Consider the following 25,807-nt stretch of genomic DNA (forward strand, 5'->3'; position numbering starts at 1 on the left):
GAAGAAGGGACATTTATTAACACCACAGACTTGTTAGTTACTATACATCTTCAAATAACTGATTCTACTCTCTGTGTTAAAAAATAGGTAAAGGTTTTATTATTGAGCCAGTTATATCTAAGACTGGGACACAGTAAGAAAATGTTATTTACTACAGAACAACTGGCAAACATAAAAAAGGATAAAAACATTGTAATGCAAACGTAATTATCATTGAATAACCTTTGCAAAGTGACTGACAAGAACTTTTCTTATTCTGGAGAGTTATATACATTTATAGTGTGGGTGAACGCAGAGGCTGGCAGGAGAACCGTTTATCTCTTCTGAAGCATGCCAGTAGAAATTAAGTGGAGAGACAAAGGAGACTTATGCTTATTGTCTTGCTGGAATCCTAGGAGATAAAGTTTTTTTTTTTTTTTAATGTGAAAATGATTTGTAGACTATATTAATAACACTGTCTTTTTTTGTTTGTTTATTTGTTTGCTGCTTGTTGATACTGTAGTTCTCCCTTCATATCTCCAGACTATCATTTTTCCCTACCCCCCTCTCGCCCCTTCCGCTCCTCCACCACCATCAGATTTGCTGTGTCCCCATCCCCCCACCCCCCACTCACCCACTTCCAGAACCCGCTCCTTCTCCACTCTTACCTCTCAGTAGTGGAACGACCTACCCACGGATATCAGGACTGCTCAATCCCTGACCACCTTCCGGCACCTCCTCAAGACAAATCTATTCAGACAGCAACTGTAAACCTCACAACTCTCGACTATACTGGACTCTATGGCACCCAGTTGTACCAGTACTTGCATCAGCTTGTACTTGCACTGAACTGCTACAGCTGTTAATTATAACTATTTCCTGTATCTTGTATTTGATTTTACTCTTATAGGTATCAGTAGTCACATTTTTGGTAACTGCTCTCATTTGAAATCATTCTCATCCATTTATCGTACTTACTACGTGCTCTTAATGGACATTACTCGAATAAGCAAATATTTTTGCTATAAGTTAACTGCTCTTAGTCAGTCTCTCTCTTACATTTAATTATTTACTGTATTATTTATTTTACTCTTATTTGAATTTGATTTTTTTTTTTTTTTTTTCTAATGATTTTATTGTACTTGACAACTACTCTTATCTGTAATACCATACTGTGTAATGTGACACTTTACAATGTGGTATTTTATAACATGATACCTTGTACAGTGTAAATCACTCTGGAGAAGGGCCTGCTAAGAAATGAATAATAATACCATACTGTAACACCAGAATATTCCACATGGGGGCACACAGGCGTGAGAAGAGTCTGCATAGGGAATTGGGAGTTATTTGGTGCTCGTATTTTTTTTTTTTTTTTATCATATTTTTGTTCCACTAGCTACTTTCCTTTTATTAAGACACCACCCTCATCATTTCATTTTTAAATACATTGTAAATACAGTAACCCTCTCACCGTGATTTCAGAAGTCAGTCTCTAAACGAACCTAAACAGCTCCGAAATACAAACAGACCTAACCCCAAAATGATCATTTGTGTGGCCGCCAAAAACCTCGCGAGACCTCAGAAGTGCTCTGATTCACCAGATGTCTAACTCAAATTCCACTGCGTAACTATGTTAATAGTTCTGAGAGTACCCTATGAAAACGTCGTATGTGTGTTGCAGAATCGAGGGGCCGACGTAAATCCGAGAAGGGAAGGGGAATATCGGTCAATGAAAGATTGTCTGCTGAGGCGGCTGGGAACGTCAACATCATGGGTGAGTCTATTTCGTGATTATATTGTCTTTTAATGTCCGCAGATGTTGTTTCAACAATACACGTTCAAGGGCAGTGGGAGTAGCAAACATACTGGAATGCAATACACACATATGTATGTATGCATGTGTGTTTATATATATATATATATATATATATATATATATATATATATATATATAAACACACACACACACCCAAACACCCTGGTTTTATGATGTATACATAGCTCGAGCAAAGGCATTTCCTGTTCTTTTTTTTTTTTTTTTTTTTTATAGGCGCTGCTGAAAAAATAAAAATTTAATGTTTTTTTTTGTTTTTGTTGTGTTTTTTTTTTGCTTGGTTGAATATATGGCCATATATATATTTTTTCGATGAAAAAAAACTTAGAATAGAATTTTTATTTATATATATATATATATATATGTATGTGTGTGTGTGTGTGTGTGTGTGTGTGTGTGTGTGTGTGTGTGTGTGTGTGTGTGTGTGTGTGGTGTAAAAGTGTAAAGGAACAATCATACGCAAGGAGTCAAAGATAGGTTGTTAGTATCAAAGAACATGTTATCATATACGTTAATGTTTCCTTGATACAATAGTAAAGGAGAACTAATTTTGACTTTTAACGTTGTTGTTTTTCAAATCGACCGTAAAAAATGTTAAGTCTTATGTCTGTAGTTCGGTGTTACAGAATGGACTTAGATTATTACTAATCTAATAAAGTATAGATATATATATATATCTATTATATATTTTATATATATAATATATATATATTTTTAGATAGATAGATAGATAGATAGATAGATAGATATATAGATAGATAGATGTATGTGTTTTGTACCTTTTGAGGCTCGGAGTTAAAACTGAAAATTGCAACACTTTTAAAAAAGTTGTAGTGGCATTTAAAAATCGAGAATACATTGTTACATCTTATGCCTGTAGGTTCGGTGTGCTTACCTGAATCTACGAAAGATGGACTTAGATTATTTACTGTGTGTTGGGAAGAGGGGATAGTGTGAAACCAAGGCATAACTATATAATCTATGTTTAATATATATTTTTGTATACGTTTTCCCGTTATCAAGAGGAAGAATAGCCAGTGATGCTATGGAACTATTTATTTAATTCTGCATTCAGCTTTTGTACAAAATAAGTGTTTTAGTTGCATAAAATATATCAAAAGGTGCAGTATACTACTTATTATCCTTGTTCACACTGGCATAGATGCAGGTTGTGTTATTATGGCTTCCTTCACCAGCTGATGTAAGAGCCTCTTGCATGTGTATGAAGCTGTTTGCAACTGTAATGTGCAAGGACATAAAAAATACTCTGAATATGATGGAGCAAAGACGTTACATTTCTTTCAGGCTCGATACCACCCCTTTCTCTTTACCTGTTGGAGAGGGGCTGAGTAACAAAAAGTATGAAAGACAATGTGGAAGAAAGAGTTCCGCAGGTGCATTTTCTAGCTACTTGAGTCTCAACACACATTTTTCATCAAAACCAACGTCAATCCAGAGACTTTCTACAGGATTTCTGAATGCCACTTTAATTGCATTATGACACCCTCGGGAAGCTTGAGATTCAATCGACTAATCACTACAGTTTGCTTTAGGGCCAAATAATAATAATAATAATAATAATAATAATAAAGAACGTTTTTCTGATAGAAACCCAAGGGAGCATAGATCTAAGCTTAGATGTGGAATGATACCAAGTTTCAGCTCTCTTGATGAAAGGGTGGCCTTCATCCATCTGCCAGGAATGAGGCATACATTTGGGAGCATGAATTGAATTGCAGATTTAATGAAACACGCTGCCAGTCTCAAATAAAAAAATTAAAAAAAAGTACCAGTACAGTAGTACTTTAATGTAAGCAGGGTTTGTTTGGTACAGAAATAGAATTTAACACAGTTCAAATACTATTACCATTATACAAGAAATGGATAGTGGTTGAATTTCAAGTGTCTAGTATGTTCAGTAGTTTGCTTATTCAAATGCAGTAGTTAAAGCAGATTAGGTTACTTAGGGTTGGTTTCACAGAACTATAGCAGTACCTAATGTTACTTTAGATAAAGTAATCGAAGATTGCTTTTAATCAGCATCTGTGAAACCAGCCATTACAAAGTTGAAAGTTGTAGAAGCTCAGTTACTGAATAAGAAGTAAGCAGATTAAAGGTCTTCTGTCTGTTCCTAAAAATGTTTCATTTGATGCAAGTTACTGATAAAGTAACTATAGATATGGTATACAGTTAGTCAAAAGTTTACATACTCCAATGTATAATTTCTAGACATTTCTCAAACAATTATAGGAAAAAATCTTTTAGTTTTGCTTTTGTGGATGAGGAAAACGTTACAAGAAATAGAGGTCTACAATTATTTATTTCAGCAATTGTTTTGCAAAACTCCAACAATGCTAATTTAAATATATTCATATCCTTTGATGCTGTGATATTCTTGTCTACAAGATGCTAGGAATTTCAGTATGATAATGCAGAACCTAATTCTAGAAAATGCTGGATTGTAGGTGAACATTCTTAGAGAGTTTAAAAGGTTATTACCAATAAGTCAATGTGGGGAAAAGTAAAGAGCTATCTGAAGACCTTAGGCAGAACATTTTTATTGTCAAAGGTGGAGAATGATACAAGATGATTTCCGAGCATTTGAGTATCCCAATTTCAACTACTGTTATCAAGAGGTACAAGACTCATGGTACTGTCACAACGCTCCCTCGGTCTGGAAGAAAGGAAAAAAAAAGGTTCTTTCACCAAGAACAAGTACAAGAAGTGTGAGGAAGGTTAATAACAATCTGAGATTGACAGCCAAAGATAATCAGAGTGAATTGTCTGCAAGTGTGACTGGGGTTTCCATTTCAACCACAGGTCCAGTATTGCATGGTGAAGGTCTCGATGGTCGCAGACCAAGCAAAAAGCCACTGTTAGGAAAATGTCACAAGGACAATCGCTTAAAGTTTGATTGATGGATATGAGTTCTGGTCAAAGGTTTTGTGGAGAGATGAAACAAAAATTGAGCTATTTGGTCATGCTGATAGTCGTTATGTTTGGAGAAAGTCTGGTGAGGCATACAAAGAAAAGAACACCATACCTACTGTCAGGCATGGAGGTGGTAATATCCTTCTGTGGGGCTGTTTTTCCTTTAATGGCACAGCAAATTTTGTTCCAATACATGGTAAAATGGATTCCATAAGCATACCAAAGTGTCGTTTTTGAAGTTTTGCAAAAAAAATTGCTGAAGTAAATAATTGTAGAGATCTTTTTTTCCTCATCCACAAAAGCAAAAAACTTTTACTACAAAATATTTTTTATAGTTTTGTTTTTGGGAATTCAAAAAATTATAAATCTCCATTGGGGTATGTAAACTTTTGACTAGAACTGTATGTACATTTATATTGTGCTTTTGCAAGCTATCAAAGAGGTGAATGCTATAAATAACTGCATTTTTGGCATTGTAATTGTTGTCACTCTTGGCAGATACTGGTGCAATCAGTAGGTTTATGAACATCATTCTTGCATATATTGATTCAAGAATCCTATAACAATGTTTTGGACCTTAGAGAAGGATGGCCTCTCACTTATGATTAGAAGAATGTAGTCATACTGTAGCTGTTGTCCCAATTTTCCTAGATTCTTTTGCAAGGTTCAGGCTTGTACATCGGTTACATATTGTGGATGTGTGCTGCATGAAATTATGTAAGCAGCAATACTGTACAAAATGGCTGAGTGTACAGTATGAATATTTTTTTAGCTCGGTATGAATACATCTCAACATTTCACATGAAAACTAAATTGTTCCATGTCAGTGAAATTATGAAATTTTAACATTAAAATAAGTACAAGTAATCCATCTGACTGCTGGTTGCTTGCCTATATTATACAGTTCAGACATCTAAATAGTTGTATACATTTTTTGTTTTAAATTAATGAATGTATTATTTACAACAAATTCAAAGGCTTTTTTGCCATTGTTTATTCATAGTGTTAAAAAGGGTCAGACCTTTATGTTCACAGCTGTTTAATAATTTTGTAGCCAGCAACTAACAGTCACTGTATGACACGAGGAGCTACTGCATTGGTTTCTTCTTTTCATCTGTGAGTGAGCCCTCTAATTTTACAATAACTTTTATAAAGAAATTCTCTGAGAATGCCTTTTTTTCTTTTTTTTTTTTTGTATCTTGTAATACGTTTTGTGACGGTGGTCCACTATGAAAGACGCTATATAAAATAGATAGATTGATTGATTATGTGTGAATTCAGTTTTTGTTTTTGCATTACTGTGGAAAGTTGACAGGCAACATGTGATCTGTTGCAGGTTATATCAGGAAAAAACATGCTGCAAACAGGTTTAGCAGACTGTCTGAATACCCCAGCTTGTATTTGTACAGGTGCTGCAGAAACGCAGGAGGTTTGAGAAAGCACAAGGTAACCGCAAGTCGGAAAGAGGAAGCAGCAGTTTGTTTTCGGAACCTAAAATTTAAATTGACACATGTGAACATCCTGTCTGCACAAGGGAAAAACTAGTAGGCTAATTTAATTAACTGAAATCTATATTGCAAGGAGTAATCTAGGTTATGCAGTACAAAATATTGCAGTATTCTAAGCCCCTTCAGTCTTTTTTCCTTGACTGTAAAGCAGGATCTTTTATTCTTCCAGTAGTAGAGTAGGTGAGGGCTGTAGTACTTTCTGGGGGTGTGAAAGCATGCTGCTCTGATACGTCAAGCCTGCATATCTAGACAGTGACACACCACATTACTTCCGTCAGTTTGCCCACTAACAGAAAAAACAAGTTCTGTCTATTTAGACGCTTGTTGATTAGTCTGATCCTTTTAAATAGTGATTTACCATACAAGCAGCTATAATTGTCAGTTTGCTTTTTGCTTCATGTAAAACTCCCTTTGCATACAATATAACTGGCAGCTCTTTGTGATGTTGCTGTTAATCAAGAATAATTATTCTGCATATACTTCTCTTTTTACTTTATTTCCATACAGTATTTGATGCTTGGCTGATGACTAGGCTTGCTACTTTTAGAAATTAATTGGTAAAGTGCATTAAACGTTGAATTCACAAAAGTTAGACTGAAATAAATTTATATATGATAAACATCAGTAAAACCATTATTTATTTTCTTACCAAAAATAATCATCTAGAAATTATCTGTAGTTTGTGTGTGTAGTTTTTATACTTGCTGTCTGTCCCATCTCCATTCCTCTCTGAATGGCTAGGGGTTCTCTGTCCGCCATTTCAGTGTTCCGTTAGTACTGTAGTTTCACCTTGTTCTGATAGATGTCATTTACTGAAGCAGTGCTAGAATGAATACTCTCATTTCTCAGCTACAGCGCCTGTCGTTCAAAGCGCCTGCTTAAAATGAGCGGGTTAAGGTGTACTTAAGCTTTTGGGGCGCAAGAGAAAAACACTTAATGAATATTGTGCACAATACCCTGGCCGACAGCTGAAGTCTCCACGGCAGGACGAAGCAGGTCCGTTTGCCTTGTCTTCCAGCTCAGACTCCAAATAATAAGTGCAAGTTAGTTCTGTTCAGCTATCTAATGTTTTGTTCTGTGCCTATTACTTTTACTCGTAAATGTATACTATAAAGGTCTGTGTAATACACTTTTATGTGCTGCATTTACTATGGTGTATTTTTGAGACAATTTTTAAATGACCAAATGTTATTTCAATTAGAATGTTCGTAACCATGGTTTTTGTTGCCTGTTGAGTATGATAGATAGTCGAGCCCAGAGTCGTTTAAAAAATACATCCCCAAACAAAAACAAACTTCCAGTACTCCATTTAAATCTTGCAAAGTAAAAAACAAACAAAAAAACCTGAAAAAATACATGACTTGACCGCTGCCGTAGACTGGATTCAGTTTCTTTGTCTTTTCAGTTTGTCAGGTTCAGTCTGTTCATTAACAGACGATCCTAGCAGCTCCAAAAGCCACCATTTTTTTCTTAAATGCTGTATTAGACAAAAAACAGGGCAGGAAATACTTTCTGCAACAGCACAGCACGATCACCTCTCGTTCTGCCGTCTTCATCACTCTGTCTCGCTGCTGTCGTCCCAACTACTGCTTACGCCCCCCTCTCACGCATCAACTACTCTGCTGTGTATTTAATTGTCCCCCCCCACCCCCACCCTTGCAGTTATTTGTTCATCAGTAAAGCCGTAAAATTCATCCTCATCACTCTCCTCATGGAACAGGTCAAGGTCTTGCTGTCTTCCAAAGTCATCCTGCTCTTATGCTGAAGGAAAGAGAGAGATTTTTATTTGTTCACATGTGTATTTTGTACATGTTGGCAGGTTTCTTCACAAATTACAAGTTGAGTGTTCATAGAGCATGTAGGCAGTTATCCAACTAGATGTACCCCTATCGGTTCCCAAGTCTTGCTAGTTTCAGTATGTTGAAGTTTCTCTACCGGTTGCTAACTTTCGACATGGGCTTGCACATCTTTCCAGACACCCCTCCAGTAGGCACTAGCTAATATCTTATTTAGTGTTTTATATTTTCCAAGGTGTCCGCTAAGGGGATTATCATAAGTCTGAAGAACAGCTTTTCTTAACTGTTGAGGAATATAGATCTGGTACCAGGTTCCTTACCCTGCGATACACTTTATCCTCCAATATAATAAACAAAACAGCAGGCTCAGATTTAGTTTCGGACTCTTCCATCTCAGTGAGAAGTACTTGATTCATCGTCTGTCATTCCTGATCCTTTACCTGGGCTTCCCAGATATCCATATCAGAAAAAAGAAAGTTGAAAACTCTCACTTTTCTTTATTGCTGGATTGCACACCCAAAACACCACCTGCAGGAGAAAAAGGTGCACACGACAGAACATTTGGGACCTCATTCAATTTGCCCTTTCTGTATTCTACAGTAAGATTAAATTCCTGTAATCTTAAAGCCCACCGAATCAGTCGAGTATTTGGCTTGGTCGTGTTAAAAACCTACAAGAGAAGAATGATCTGTTACAGTAAAAGGTTTGCCTTCCAAGTAGTAACAGCAGCGCTGTAAAGCCCACACTACTGCTAAACATTCCAACTCCATGTGGTGTAGTTCCTTTCCAGGGCTGTGAGAGCTCTGCTCATCATTCATATTTCAGGGGCATTTCATATTCCTTCCTGTTTTCATGGGTACAGTTTCACTTGACTAATTGTTGTGTTTTTTTCCCCCCTCCATGGTCATGTTTCTACTGCATTGCTGCTGCTTCACCTGCCTCCACTGGTTACTACAACGTACAATATTCCTGGAATTCCTCTCTTGGGCACTTCATCATTGTTTACAATACTGGAATGATGCCAATTCAAAGTAGCTGTAAGTATTGAGCCATTAAACTAAACAGTCCCTTGTTGGTATTGTTTAAATTAATGCTAGCCCAAAAATAGATACAACTGCTAAGGTGGTAAATGGAATCTTGCTTGTTAACAGGGGCTCATTTCTTGAAGCGCTAACCCATTTCTTTCCACACCTGATGAATGCATCAAATTTGGCTACAAAATACGTTAATGGATGGTGTCTATTATAAGTGGGTAATTGTGCTGAATATGTAACCATGTATATTTGTTTGTATTAATGCTTACACATATTTTTCTAAAGTCAACATTTAACTATGCTTTATGCATGTGATAGTGACTGCAGCATTTGTCCTGTGCCAGTCAGCTGTATGAGAAATGCATTAAAAAGTTTTGCCTTGTAAAAACAAAAAAATAAATAAATAAAAAATTCCATAACGAATTGCTGTTAGATGTAATGATTTATTTATTTATTGTCCTGATTGTTTAATTGTACTTTTTTTTTTTTTTCTTTCTTTGTGTAAGCAACAGAAAAACCTTGAGGGATATGTGGGTTTTGCAAATCTCCCAAATCAAGTATACAGAAAGTCTGTGAAAAGGGGGTTTGAGTTCACACTGATGGTAGTAGGTAAGCTGTGTTTTCTTTCATCTTTTTGGTATTGACAAACTACCAATACAGTATGTGGGCGGGCACTCCTCAGGAAGCAACAGAGTTGGTCATTGTGTGGTATTCAGTAGCATTGAACCTGGGCCTCTTAAGATTTTGTATTTATTCTTTTGTATATAGGTGCAACAATTTGGTTAGTTTGTTTTATTTAAAAAAATCAAGTAGTTTGCATTTGTTATACTGTATTGTATCCTTGATTCATGTGTCCCAGTTTCATTTTTTAATCTCTTTTAATCTCTTGGTTAATATTGCTTTCTTCTTCACTGTTATATATACTCCTTACTGTGTTAATGGTTCTTAAACAAAACATGCCAGATTAACTCTTAACAACTAGAACAAACACAGATGCTGCTTATGAAATTAATCTATAGACAGGTTCAGCCAGTTACAATCTTCTCTCTGCACTTTGAAGAAAGCATATTCAAGAACACAGATTTAACAAATTAATTCCAGTTAATCTTACCCGATATGTATGGCCATCATTTACTAGGTAATTAAAAAAAAATGTATAATTGGTATACACAATATGATAAACACTTTTTTTGTTTCTTGAATTTTAAAACATGTCTAAAGAATTCCAAAATGTTATTTTCAAATAGCTAAGAAAGCTATTCATTCAGCCAGCACTGAGAGCCAACCAGCTGAGAAATGTACAATGTTACCTGAGCAGGAATTTTCATTACTACTTCCTACTAATTTCCCGTCAACCCATGGAATTTTAATGAATGAAATCACCACTCTTAAAGAATGTGTTGCTTTATTTCATTCTTCCATTTTATTTATTATTATTTTTTTTATTATTTTTTTTATTATTTTGTTCATTTCAAAGTTTTAAAATACATTCTTTGTATGCATTCTAAGGCTTATATTTTTCCAATGCTTTGAGTTTACTGTTAGCAACTACTGCAGCGCTGCTAAGTGGAGTTTCTTTAAATAAGCTTTATGGTTTATACAGCTGCATACAATTTTAAAGGAAATATGCTGGATCCTGGTCAGCGTTTGGTTTACCAGAACTCTTCTCATGCTTGTTCTAAGCACAAAACTAGTATGCTTCAATGTTGTCCTTTTCAACGTAGGCCTGTATGCTTTGACCCACTTTAAATGTGTGCTAGCTGAACAACATGTTGGTTGCCTATACTAATTTGTATTCAGGTTTCTTAGTGCATTCTCAAAAGAGCTTTTGAGCACAGAGATTTAGATTGCACAGTCATAGTTAGAAATCAGACACGTCAAGTTTGGTGTGTGAAGGATTATATGCCATATTTCGTATATGCTTGATAAAGGGCGCAGTCTATACTGTTGTCAGTATTCGTATTACTGCCCAGTTTTACTGGCAAAAGGTTGATAAGTTTGAGTTTGAAATCCCACACAGACAAAAGTGTCTGTTGTAAGTAAAAATAGTAGGACTATGTTTTAGATGTAGAACATGAAAGTGGCATAATAATAAAAATGCAAAAAACTAAGCAATGTGAACTGGGAACGGAGAGTAAAGTTATTGATCGTTTTGCCAAACCTAAAACAGATGGAAAACCTAAATATCATTGCTAGCGATCGGTTTTTGAGAGAAGTTCTCAAAATGTAAATGGGCTGTAAGGTTGTTTGAACAATGTTTAAAGCCAGGAAAGAAATGCAAAAGCTGAGTTTAAATCTAACGTCCGTAGGACTACTGATTTTGCCATTCTGGGGAATATCAAATTCCCTTTTTCAAAAATAACCAATTCTGTTTCTTCAGTTTTCCCCACTTTTTATCAATTTATTGATAACTGAACACGACATCTGAAAATAAATATAATATTAAAATAAGCCAATTAATAAATAATACTACAATTCTTTTTTTTTTTTTTTTTTTTTTTATTAAAGTGAAGATTTTCAGGCTCTTTTTGCTGTAATAGTAAGTAAAGCACCTGAAGACACTTGCATGTCGTAATGTTTATAAACATCATTTGGTTCATTTCTGGCAGTAAAATAAGCAGGAAAACTTAACAGTTCAGCACTGTTGTGAGAATCTTATTTAGTCTTCCACTAACACTGTATACAAATGAAGGTGTTTTGAAAAGATCTGTTTAGCTTATTGCTGGCATAACAATAACAAAATATAAAGAGTTTAGTTACAGTCCAGCATTGTCAAGTGAGTAATCCTATTTACAGTACTCCACAAATGAGGTTTAGCGTTTTACAATCCTTGCAATAACCAGGATAAAATGAGAAACACTTTTGTAAAAAAAAAAAAAAAAAAAAAAAAAGTGTTGAGTGACTCATTGCTATACAGGTTCACTGCTGTGTGTCACCTGATTTGTAATTTAAGTAGTGCCCCTTTTAATCTAAATGCATAATGAATCCTCACAATTGTTTCTTTGCTAATTGTGACTTGTTTGCAAAATTTAACAAGAGATGTGTCTCCAGACAGAATGCCTCTTATGAAGCAAAGGAGTATAGTGTAGTGACTAGATCCTTTACACAGTACAGTGATCAGTTTTCTTTAAGGAATCTATAGCTATAAAAATAGCTTTAAGCCTGTTTCTTCATCGTTAGATAATATAATTTAAGAAATGGTCATAGTTTAACATTGCTAATTTATAGCTTTATTAAATGCAGCTAGAGTGGAAATAAAACTAACCAATAATAAAATATGCATTTAAGTTAGCTTACTTGAGTCTATGTTTTTCAGTATAGAAGAATGTAAGAACATAATAAAGTTTGCAGACGAGGAGGCCATTCGGCCCATCTTGCACGTTTGGTTGTTAGTAGCTTATTGATCCCAGAATCTAATCAAGCAGCTTCTTGAAGGATCCCAGGGTGTCAGCTTCAACAACATTACTGGGGAGTTGATTCCAGACCCTCACAATTCTCTGTGTAAAAAAGTGCCTCCTATTTTCTGTTCTGAATGCCCCTTTGTCTAATCTCCATTTGTGACCCCTGGTCCTTGTTTCTTTTTTCAGGTTGAGAAAGCCCCTTGGGTCGACATTGTCAATACCTTTTAGAATTTTGAATGCTTGATTTAGGTCACTGCATAGTCGTCTTTGTTCAAGACTGAACAGATTCAGAAATCAGTTCTTTTAGCCTGTCTGCATATGACATGCCTTTTAAACCCGGAATAATTCTGGTCGCTCTTCTTTGCACTCTTTCTAGAGCAGCAATATCTTTTTTATAGCGAGGTGATCAGAACTGAACACAATATTCAAGATGAGGTGTTACTAATGCATTGTACAGTTTTAACATTACTTCTCTTGATTTAAATTCAACACTTTTCACAGTGTATCCGAGCATCTTGTTGGCCTTTTTTTTTTATAGCTTCCCCACATTGTCTAGATGAAGACATTTGAGTCAACAAAAACTCCTAGGTCTTTTTCATAGATTCCTTCTCCAATTTCAGTATCTCCCATATGATATCGATAATGCACATTTTTATTTCCTGTGTGCAGTACCTTACTTTTCTCTATTAGATGTAGTGCTTTACCACTTTTTTTTTTTTACCATCTTTTTTGCATTATTCTTCTCTGTTTTACGACTGGCAATATGATGTTTTAATGGTATTGACTCGTACATGTTTAATCGAATGACAACAAAATGTTTTAGCACTGTCTTTTTAGCGCTGAAACATTGAATTTGTTTTTCTTCATTGGTGCAGTCACCATGTTGAGTATCAGCAGACACATGAGTGAAGTCATGTGATTAACTCAATTTGGTTGGGTGTAGTGCAAAAAAAGAACCTGAACACTGCAAAATTCCATTCTTAAAATGCTTTCATTTTTGTGTATTTTTCTTTCACTTTCACAGCTGATCGTCTTTTTCACTAACAGTATTTGTACATCTCTACTGATAACCAATTTAATGTCCAATCAGTATTCTGCAAACATAGTAAACCAGTTATATTTTTTTGCGTGTATAACTAGAAAAAAATGTTTGTTTGCCAGATATCCATGATGTAATTAAGAAATAGAGATGGTACAACAGCGCTAATTACAGCTTTAGAGGAAGTAGAGAGAACAGAAATAAACATCAAACTTTTTATGTAGCTTACTAAAGCAGGTTATTTTGAAAGTGCAAAATTTCATTTTATACAAAACAGCACGCACTTATCTAAAACGGATCACTGCAGCCTTGTTTCTTAACAGTAAAACAAACGTGGTCATGCAAACCATTGCATGCTACTTTCTCTCTCTGTTTTAAATCTGAATCGGTTGGTATTTGCTTCTCACAATGATGTCACTTACTTTAATTGTAGACCTGTAAGGTCTATAATATATATTTCGTTACCTGATTAAATAAACTGTGGTGTGTATCCACTTTGTCATGCAGGTCAGTACGGCTGGTTCAATCTGGCCAAATCCAGCGAAGTTCACTTCTGTTTTCCTTTCCCATAGCCAGTGGTGGTCTGTGACCATAGAAAGTGTGTTCTAATTTAAATTAACCACCATTTAAGAGAAAAGCGTGTTAATACACCATCGCCACACAGAGGACATTTAAAAAAAAAAAAAAAAAAAAAAAAAAGTACGTGTAAATGCCCGGTTTAATGACGGGGGGCCCCAAATATTAATATTAGTGTTCCCCCCCCCCCCCCCCCCCCCCCCCCCCCCCCCCCCCCCCACACCCCACCCCCCCCCCCCCCCCCCCCCTCCAAATTATATAGTCGTGTCCCCCCCCCCCCCCCCCCCCCCCCCCCCCCATTGGAAAAGTGCAGTGCCATGTCCCACCTAGCACCCATGGTGGCTGCGCCCCTGTGTGGGATGAAAGTGAACAGGTAATTAAGAATAGGCAGCCTAATCCAAATGTTGTGTGGTTATTTTATTCTTCAAAACCTTTATGCAAAAAAAAAAAAAAAAAAAAGTTTTTTTATAAATAAATAAAACACATAATTAAAGATTTTAATACAACATGTCTGATACACCTTCCACAGTCTCTTCAGCTTTACCCTTCTGAAATTCAGATAAAATAGACTCTCATATCCAAATAACCGCCCAGGTAAAGAGAAGATTTCGAGAAGAGGCGCCCAGGTGCTATTCTGAGCAGATACGGTGTTTACTTTGGGGGAGGGGGGTTGATTTTTATTATCTTTATTTTCAGTTATGAAAAATAAACACTACTCAAAACGCACTTTTTCAGTTTCTATAATAAATTGTATGTACATTTCACTAATACATATACAAACGATAACTTGCTGTGTTGAAGTGAGGATGCCCACATTTAGAATTCAGGAACTGTAGAACTCTGGATGTATTTTGAATACAAGAATTGTGAGAAGTAACAGATTTTTAGAAGGCAAACACTAATACACTACTGCCAAGCAATAAAAAATATATATTTACATGAATTATTAATTTTGTAAATGTTAACCTAACTTTGACCATTACTGGTACTGAATTTATTGATCCTACACACTAACAAAAACAATCTTACAACACTATAGTTTTTTTTTTTTTTTTTCAGCCGAACCCAGTCTCCAAGTAACTGTAAAGAGTGTATTCTATTACGTAGGTCCACAAAGGTAGCTAAACAAATTTAAAAATCACCCTGTGACGGGGTGCCCACCCCTTGTGTATGTGTTTTCATGTATATTATTATTTGTGTTTTTGTTGGTGTGTGTGTGTGTGCATGGGCAGACAGTTCCCGTCCTATCTCATTGTTATGTATCAAGTGTAGCTGGTGGGGATGGGGTTGAATCCCCATCCCAGTAAAGCCAGGATGGAAATGTGGCTGGAGCCTTAATAAGCTAATTGTTTTAATGGGTAATTAAGGTTCCACCCACAGAATATAAAGGACCCACTCTGTGCTCAGAGCGGAGGAGAGCGTAGAGGGCGTAAGAGAAAGACAGCAGTATTGAGAGGTACTCATTTGACTAACATCTTTACTAGTTGTGTTTTATTTTGCTTTGGCCCTTGTTTTTGTTTAAATCTTTTTGTTTTATAATTTTAATAAATATACAGCTGCGGCCATTTTTAAAACCCTGTACCTCAGTCTGCTGTCTACTGCTTCCTGGACTGACGTCACTGACACACACACTACCCGAGCCATCATTGTGACACCCTTAATAAAGTGTATTCACATTCAAGAACAGGTGATCAGGGGAGCAGTGAAAATGGAATTGGAAATTAATTTTCACTCCTCCCCATATTATTGTTTAGTGAACCATTTCCTTGTTAAAGGTGGTGTTGCTAAAGTTTTAAAATGTACTTTTTTTATTTCTAATATGTTTTGCCTCGGAATTTGAATGGATGGATAAAGTTATAATAAAATCGACTTATTTAGGAAGAAAAGCTGATACATAAGAGTGAATCAGTACAAAAGCTTAGGCCAAACTATTTACTTCTGTTGATGTGTTAAGTCCTTTGTAATGCAGCTCTGTTTGCTATGTGAAGATCTTCCCAGCTAGTACATCAGAGGTGGAGTGTCTCTGTCTAATGAATGTCTGTGCCAGCTTGGTACAGTATCATAGTGGTGCTATTGTACTATCAAGGGTCAGTGCAGGTAAATGCAAAAATTACTGGGGTAAAAAAAAAAAAAGCCTATGTGAGATTTTCTTGAATTTATTTAAGGAATTGTCTCCTGTTATTTAATATTCAGTCTGGTAAATTAGGGTGTGATAATGTCAAAGAAGAATCGGATTTGTTCAGTATGTATTGAATCTTAAATGGTCAACATTGTTTTTCATAATCCATATTCCTAGAAAGTGCCATTGTATTACTTTTTAGTATGCCTGCAAGTTGTGTTACAGCCAATCAGTTACACTTGATTTGGTGTTAATATTCCTCTATTGATCTGTCTAATCAGCAGCTTTTAACAGTAATTTGACCCTACCAACTGTGTAATCAAATCGTTGTAGGAGACCATACTACAAAAAGATGTTTGAGTGATGTAGTTTTCTGAGAATTTTGCAACAGTTAATAAGAATGTGCAAGTAAGAACATAAATATTGTTTTTCACAGTAAATGTGATAGATATCTTTTCAATAAAAGAGACTCAAATACATATATTGAACTTTTTAGTCTGATACAGTCCTGATTCCTGTCTTTCTACCACAGGGAATCTGCAACAAATTAGCAACCAAGTTGCAAAATAGTTGCACTGAGAGGATTGTGTTTTCTTAGCTTTATTTTTTCTGCACTATTAAATGTTTTGAATTGCAGTTAACCTTTAACCTACATGTAACTATGGTACAGCAACAAAGCATTTAAAGAACATTTTATTATGGTCAGTCCCTTTTCTGCTATTAGTGATTGGGTGATAAACTGAATGCTGTCATACACTTATGCTTGCTATATTTTAATTTGAAGATGAATTCATTTCAGGATGCCATTTGTTTTTACTGCTTTCCATGAATGCTTACAAGAATGCATAGAATGTTGGTGCATGAGAATTTAAGTTGACCCACAACCCCCACCTACCCCCACCCCACTCCTCCCCCTTTACATAAAGTGGCATGAGGATTTTAGAGAAATAGTTTTGTAATCTGGAAACCTCAGTAGCAGCTACCAAAATGCAGTTTAATAGTAGGTCACAGTGATAGCAGTTAACAGGTCACGGAAACCCAGATGTGTACAGTAGTCTTGTAGCAGCAGCTACATCATGTAAATATTTGGGAAATAAAATGCTGCGAGTTTGTTTAAAATAAAAATTTAGTTCTTCCTGTGGTTTTGCTGGATCTGTACACCCAGGATTCAGTCTGACTACTGGACAAATAACTGTTTCAATTCTGAGCTTTCACCAGAAACAGTTTTGTTTCTGTAACTTCGTCTTCAAGGATATAGCCTAATGCACTGTTAAAAGAAAGCTTGCTTGTTTCAGTTAAATGCTTTTAGGCGATATCACCGTTGGACTGTTTGGATTGTGCATGCTGTTTGTTAGTAGGCCTACTAAAACATTTTCTTCAGATGTATTAAATGCACTGAACAGTGCGGTGATAAAATAGTTGGTAAAGAACTGCAACTTTTACACATACTTTCCTGTTTATATCGTTAAGGCAGATGCATTAATACGTTAGCAGCATTTTCATGCTTTTGGTTTAATACATTATGGATTGGAACTAAATAAAATAAGTGTACAATGTATTAATGCCATACATACTAGAATTTTGCACACGGTAAACTGAAAGAAAATGTTTTTAAAGCTGTTTGGGTTTTTCATCTAATTACGGAAGCATAATGCATTAAATTTTACTAAGTTATTGCCTAACTTCTGATAGTGTCAACTCCGCTTATCGTCACCGTTTTTGCTCAGTCCCTTTAATGTGAGATTAAGCGGTTTCGACTGTAAAACAGTAGCATATATTGAAAGGCTTCAGCCACTTTTTTTTTTTTTCTTTTTTTGGAGACGTGGACTCTCTTTGGTTACTGTACACGTTACTAAACTTGCAGAAATCATGAAATAATATGCTGAGTTAGTCAAGATTTTGGTGTCTGTCCAAAATTTCTTCCAGAATTTCTTCAGTTTCACGCAATGTCCATGTAGTTTAGGATTACCAGATTTCCACAGTGAAAAACTTTTTTTTTTCTTTATTTTACTGACTCCATAGCAACTCTGAAGCCAAAAATAACAGTGTGTGTGTGTGTGTCTATATATATATATATATATATATATATATATATATATATATATATATAATATATATATATATATATATAATATATATATATATATATATAAAAAAAAATTTAAAAAAAAAAATTAAACATCAGGTAAATTCCAGATAACTTATTTTATTTTTATATTGTCATCTAGACAAAATATGTGCAAAAGGCTAGATTTAAAAAATAGATCCGCATTCATGGTTTAAACATAATCGGATAAATAATCCAGAAGATAGTTTTATTTTATTTTTGAATGGCGCAACACACAACCTAATACATTACTCTGCTATTAACTTGCCGACAAGGGTGATACAGTTTTGTACTTATTGGGCCAGTAAAAATTGTATCCGGGCCAGTAAAAACACTACCTGTGCTGGTGCGTAGTTAGTGCTCAGGTGAGAGCTAGGTGTTTATTTTGTGTTTGTTCATTTTGTTTTGTGTGTTTATTAAAAAAATAGCATGTTAAATAAGTTCCGTTTCCTGGGTTCAGCTTTTAAAGGGGCAACGAACCATGGAGAGTTGCAAGAATTGTTACATATGGTGGCAGCGTGTGTGGGCGCCCCTACGACCCAGTGAAAATGGATATTAAAGAATTGATCCCCGAGATCAATAAGAGCACCACTGCGCAAAAAGAGCAAAACAGGAAGTGGAGGCAGGAACGATGACTGCCAGAACGGGAGCCAACCGAGCTGGAGCTGCTGCTCCAAAAGTGGGAGCAGGTAAGAGCAGCCCCGCAGGTTCAAGCCCCGCTGTCTCCCGAGCGAGAGGGAGAAGCAATAAGCAAGGGGGAGGAGGTGAAGAGCCCACCTCCACCACAGCCCCAACCACCACCCCATCGATACAGTCCGGCATTACTGCGGGTGGTACCTTGCCCCTTGCTCCTGGATACCCTGCTGGTCTGGCTAGACTTCTCTGCGCTAGACCTGGAGCCCAGGAGTCTGCACCATCGGTCACAGCTCTGCCCATGGTTCCCTACTCTGCCATAATCAGTAACTGTACCATAATCAGTGCTGTTATATTGCAACACATTTATTTATTTATTTATTTTTTAAACAAGCAAGTATTTTACAGTCATTTGGCTGCAGTGTATAAGGACCTTTCAATAAGGACACTTAACAGAAAATAAACTTGTAAATATTGTAAATGTGTGTTATGTTACTTATGAGCATGTTCATACCATGGCTCATGTGCACCCGTGTCATGGATAAGTCAATACTAAATGGCATCGAGTTAACCGAGGTTGAATATATATGAAAAAAAAAATATATATATATATATATATATATATATATATATATATATATATATATATATATATATATATATATATATATATATATATATATATAATTTATATATATATATATATAATTAAATATATATATAATATATAAATTATTTATATATATTATATATATAGTATATATATTATATATATATATATTTAATATTATATATATTATAATATATAATTTATAATATATTATATTTATATTCTGGTAATATCTTCATGTCTTCTAATGTAGGATCTAATTACAGGGAAATAAGTACAAATTATACTACTAAAATACAGTATAAGATAAGACGTAACAAGTTAGGATTAAAACCATAAATAATGACAATAGTGCAAGGATAGTGCTTCTGAGAAACTAATAACATGGTGCTTAGGTCAAGAGAGTACAGTACATAGTAGGAGGCAGAAGGCAGCGAGAGACGGAGCAGTCCTGAAGTTCTCCGATAACTGCTTCCACCACAGGGGCACCAGAGAAGAGAAGGAGCGGGCATGGGAGGATGGAGTGAAGGGAAGGCATGACCAGTCAGCTAGTAGAGGAGGAGTGGAGGGGTAAAGAGAGGATGTAGTGGAGACACGAGGGATTGGAGGTGGGAGGGAGCAGTAAAGAGAGCGATAGGCAAGAATAAGGGTCTTTAATTGAATGCCACTGCATCCTTTGGTAAAAGATGGTTGTCTGTTGTCCACTGTTTAGAAATCGGATTTTGGAGGCATTTCCGGCTTCTGACTGTGGACATTTGGAGATAATGCTTTGCAGGTGTTTGTGTTAGAGTCAGAAAACTGAGGGTGGGGATATTTCTCTTAGGAGGTAAAAAACCAGTTAGTCTGCACAGACATCTAGTCTATTGATCATTCTTTAAGACTTGCAAACATTTTAATTGTGTGGTGGACATAAAATATTTTGTACAGATACATTTTACAACTGTAAATAATTAACTGCTCTGAAAGTTATTCGGAATGATCCACATTGGACAGGAGTAAGATAATATCGGATCGCTTCTGTTGTTATATAAAACCCATTTAGCATATCATAAAACTGTACTGTTGCTGTTTAAATACTGCTTTCATTATTTCAAATACAGATTATTTTCACATCTCTTATGATACATTTGTTGTATTTCTTCAGCGTACAACTCCCCTATGTGGACACCAGAACAGTGTGATCAAGCATTCATTTAATATACTATCTCTACAATCGCCACTGGCAGTAAAAAGACTGAAATCTGCAAAATGCAGTTTAAACTAATAATACAATGTCATAGACCTCCGTCAGCTTTTACATATAGGCGATAAATGTTTTCCATTACGTGGAACTATTCATAAACCTGTAAAACAGGTGTTAAAACAGCATTGTTGAAAAACAACAAAGCAAATTATAGATTTAAAATATGTCTTCAAAACTTGTCATTATAATGGGACAAAAGTGCATCTTATTTATACCAGAATGTATATTGTACTCTTACAGTATGCATTTTAATGATCATAACCTTGTTGGGGCGGGGGGGGGGGCAGGATGGGATGGAGAATGTGAATAAAATGTGTTAACTAATGTGTTTGCTTGTTTTAAAGGTGAATCTGGGCTTGGAAAGTCAACATTGATCAACTCCTTGTTTCTGACAGACTTGTACTCGGCAGAGTATCCTGGTCCCTCACACAGAATCAAAAAGACTGTACAGGTAAATATAACTTATCTTAAAGCTACAATAAGTGCCTTTGTCCCAAAGAGCACCAAGGTAATATGTATTGATCTTGTTAGTTCAACTATACCTAATTGTCATTCAGTTTGATTGGTTAGGCTTGTTGCCTTTTGAAACTGGAGATGTAAATATATTGTGCTGACTGCATTGTTGACTCATATTTGGTCTTGGTAACCCTTTTTTTTTTAAAATATCTGTCAGCCAGGGTTTTGTTGAAGTGAATGTGAAGATTGTTTAACAGCTGCAAACATTTCCATTTGTAGCACGTTTCGTTCTAACAATCTGTACTGTTGATAGCAAATTTAGATTTGGACAGGCTCCATAACAAACTCCTAATAGTGCATTTAGTAAAGGTTTTCATTACAAGAAGCTGCAACGATGAATGTCAGATGTATAGGAGAAAGTAAGCAGTGTTCAGTAGTACATGACTGTAGAATAATACCCTACCTTTCATAGGGTTAGATCTAAAGTTACAGCAACTCTGATGTCCTTGCCCTGAATCAATCTGTTTTTGCACTAAAACAAGACCTTCCAAGGGAATCTGTTGTGCTGTATTTAATATGCTTTCTGAAATGAGATATTTATATTCTGGAAAGGTTAAGTTTGAGGCGGTGAGAATGCATCTACACTTTTTTTTTTTTTTTTTTTTTTAAATTTCTGGTTGCATAATCCAGAATGGCTACATTGCACAAAGCAAGACATTGAGGAATATCTTTTTTCAGGTTCATCTCCTACAGGTGAAAGCATCTCCTAAATGGGATCTCTGTGGCATCTTTAAAACAGAGTTGAAGTTTTGTTTATATCAAAACATTTCATACCTTTCTTGAAAGGAGGTCCAAGTGATCCATCTGTCACAGTCCACTAGATTTTAGTCTGATATCCATGCTGGCATGATTTACAAGTCACATCCTGCGCAGAGGTTGAAAAACATAAGGGGTTCCCAGTTGCGCAGCTCTCTGTCTCAATAAATCCAGCAGGTCTTTTTCTAGCACATATGTCTAGGTTATATATTGGGCTAAAGACTGTTGCAAGGTTTTCTTTGTAGGTATTGTGATGAAAAGCGTTTTGACAGATTGACACAATTTCAGCCTATTTAGAATTAGTGGCAAATATGGAGAACTGCCAAGTCCTATTACACTATAACACAATTTTTGTTCCTGGGTAGTAAGTGTTATTTCCTAATTGCTTATGCCTCAAAAGTATAGAAAATGGCTATTATTCCCCACAAACTTTGCTTTTGTGACCAGGACAGTGCTATTTCAAAATATCACTATTTCCAATGGGAAAACGGGCAAATGTGTGTCTTTTTGTTCACATAAAGTCCGAAAAAAACAACATATGAATCCAAATTAACATGTATTTATACTAAAGTAATACAAAAATGACTACAAAAGATTTAGAAGTGAGTAGTTTTGAGATTTACGATTATACTGTATTTACAGTATAATCGTAAATCTCGAAAAACTACTCCCTTCTAAATCATTTGTAGTTGAACTATCCCATACAGTGCTGTGAAAAAGTATTTCTCCCCTGTCTGATTTTCTCCATGTTTGTATATTTTTGACACTGAATGTTATCAGATCTTCAACCAAAATCTAATATTAGATAAAAGGGACCCTGAGTGAACAAATGGCACAAATTTTGCTACTGATTTCATTTATTTATTAAAGAAGGTTAAGCAACACCAAAAGTCCCCGTGTGAAAAAGTAATCAGCCCCCTTAGACTCAGTAACTGGTTACGCCACTTTTAGCAGCAATAACTGCAAGCAAATGCATCCTGTATTTATTGATCAGTCACTCGCAGCACCGTGTAGGAATTTTGGCCCACTCCTTCATGCAGAACTGCTTCAACTCTGTGACATTTGTGGGTTTTCGAGCATAAACTGCGCGTTTCGGGTCCTGCCACAACATCTCAATGGAGTTTAGGTTTAGACTTTGACTAGGCCATTCCAAAACTTTAAATTTTCTTGTTTTTTTCAACCATTGTGATGTAGACTTGCTTGTGTGTTTCGGATCATTGTCTTGCTGCATGACGAAAATATCACATATCAGGTTGAACTGTTTTGAACCCTGCAAGTCAGGGCAGTTTAAAATATATATGTTCTATGCTCAAAAAATTCTCAAGGTTAAAATACAGTTCCTACAGGAGTAAGTTATCAAGGAGGTTATGAGCAATTGCTTATCCAGGGTGCTTTTAACAAAAATGAGTTTTAGTTGTCCGGTAGCTAGTTCCACCACAGAGGCTCACCACAGTGTTTTTTTCCTCTTGTCCACTGTAAAGCTGTTAGACATATCACCTTATTGTACTTATTCTTTTCAGCTTTAGATTGCTGTTAAAATCCAATTTTAGTAAGTGTCCAAGTGTCCAAACTTTTCGCCATATGTCAGATTAATTAATCCATGCTAGACAAAGCTGGGGAAAATACCAGGAAGTGTTTTTTGTGTGGTTTTATTATTTTCTTTTTTTTTTACAAAACCTTTTGTCTGACTTCATCTTAAAGTGTTTATTGGAAATTTTTTGTAACATGCTTTTTTTTAGTCTACTAGTCTCTATTTATTTTTTATTTTATTTTTAACATGCAAATATTTACTTTTACATGTTATTTAAATAGAGTTCTGTAGCATAGTGTGTTTCCGTTAAACAGTCAATGTGAATTGCCAGCTAAAGCACAAGTCTCTTTGTTTCCACTGTTGGTAATGTATTCCTGCAGACAGAGATATAGTGTGGGTATGTGTATATAAGTATGAGTACAGAATTGTTTGATTTCTCATTATGTTGTATTTGAAACTGTGTCTTCCAACTTTTTGATGTTAAGCTCTGGAACAATCTTTTAAATATCCCTCATTAACCCCTACACTGGTACTTGGTTTGCTTTAGCTTGTTATGAAAAAGCTACTTATGTTGTGCTTGTTAGTAATTCCTGTCATGCTTGCACATCTTTTGGCCTGCGTATTTGTTATCAAGCATGACATAATTTTCTTGCAGTATCTTTTTTATGATTTGCAGTTGCACAACACCTACCACATACCACTTCATCTTGGTATGACAAATAGGTTGTTTATTATATTTTGTACATGTGTCCGTGTATTTATTTTTGTAGTTTTATATTTGTGAATTTTTAAAAGCATTTACTGTTGATAATACGGTTTTGTTTAAGAATAACGTATTTTACAAATACTTGCAGTAGCACATCAAAACAATATGTATTCAATGAACCCATTAAATAATAATATAAACCAGTTTAATGTTGTTATTTTATTATAATTTAAGTGTTTATGTATTGGGGTGCATTTGTACCCCTTTCCACATTCTGTGTGAGCCCAATTATTGCTGCTGTTGAAGGGTTATAAACCAAATACTTCATTTTATACCAGCAATAGCTACATTGCACACTTGTCTTGTAAAAACAAATACAGCATTTAAAAGACGCAAGTATGTATGTGTTTTAAATATGTAAATGTAGTTGGCCCATGTTGGCCCATTGTTTTTTTCAGGTGGAACAGTCCAAAGTTTTAATAAAAGAAGGCGGGGTCCAGTTACTACTTACAATAGTAGATACACCTGGATTTGGAGATGCTGTGGACAACAGTAACTGGTAAGGATTTTGTTTCCTTAATCTTGGATGCACCTGGAAACAAGATGTTACATCACAATGAGTCGTCTTAATTTTTTTTTTTTTTTTTTTTTTTTTTTTTTTTTTTTAACATAACATTTTAATGTAATTTTATAAATGGCAGAAATGATGATCTTAGTGTTTTTTTTAATAAACTTGCCACATTGTCAAAGCCTCAGAAAACAGGTAGTGACTTAATTTGTGCTATTTGTTGGTGACATTGACCTCTGATCTAATGATGTGATATTACTTTTTAAGCTTACCTTAATATTTACTACACAGCTCGGTTAAATTCTGGTAATAACATTTTATCGGTGTTGTCCAGTGAAAATCGTATTACCCGTTTTATTGCCATATTGGTTTAACCTCCAGTCATGAAGGATGCAGAGCTTTTTCATGTACATGAAATACATATTTGCAAACCATTCAATCAGATATTGTGTGAGGTAACCCTTTCATTATGCCTCGGGTGGCTTTGTTTTTGTTGACAAAAAATTTGGTTTTAAAGTTGTTTTTTGTTGTTGTTTCTGTACAAATGAACATATTCTTATTTTGTTATGCTTAATTTGTATCATCTGTTGATGATGTTATGAAGGATTCTGTTCTCCTAAAATGCAAGTTAGACTTTTAATTTCTTGGTACTCTTCTGCAGCTGGCAGCCTGTCATCGATCACATTGATAGTAAGTTTGAGGATTACCTGAATGCAGAGTCTCGTGTTAACAGACGTCAGATGCCAGATAACAGAGTGCATTGCTGCTTATACTTCATTGCACCTTCAGGTCATGGGTCAGTATGTTTGTGTCTGTTTCCTATTGTAAACTATTATGCAGTAAACTCTTTAAAAATACCATAAAGTTAAAACCTGCTTCTAACTCATTGACTCAGTTCAGTGTGTGTGTGTGTGTAT

General features: G+C 35.4%; 1 protein-coding gene across 5 annotated transcripts in view; it reads left to right on the plus strand.

Moving 5' to 3' along the window:
- The first annotated feature begins 1,609 nt into the window (after positions 1-1,609).
- The window catches only part of LOC121312890 (septin-7-like), a 43,143-nt gene continuing 18,945 nt past the window's right edge, over positions 1,610-25,807 (plus strand). The window contains exons 1-6 of one of the 5 annotated variants that reach the window (XM_041244780.1): positions 1,610-1,756; positions 9,084-9,088; positions 9,592-9,694; positions 21,158-21,264; positions 24,781-24,881; positions 25,552-25,686. In XM_041244780.1, the coding sequence (XP_041100714.1) occupies positions 1,651-1,756; positions 9,084-9,088; positions 9,592-9,694; positions 21,158-21,264; positions 24,781-24,881; positions 25,552-25,686 (557 nt within the window). In that variant the 5' untranslated portion in view covers positions 1,610-1,650. Of the gene's footprint in view, positions 1,757-3,044; positions 3,047-9,083; positions 9,089-9,591; positions 9,695-21,157; positions 21,265-24,780; positions 24,882-25,551; positions 25,687-25,807 lie in introns of all 5 variants that reach the window. The other 4 variants (XM_041244777.1, XM_041244779.1, XM_041244776.1 and 1 more) reach the window with 4 other exon arrangements.

This window comes from Polyodon spathula, chromosome 3, assembly GCF_017654505.1.
Source record: "Polyodon spathula isolate WHYD16114869_AA chromosome 3, ASM1765450v1, whole genome shotgun sequence".
Taxonomy (NCBI): domain Eukaryota; kingdom Metazoa; phylum Chordata; class Actinopteri; order Acipenseriformes; family Polyodontidae; genus Polyodon; species Polyodon spathula.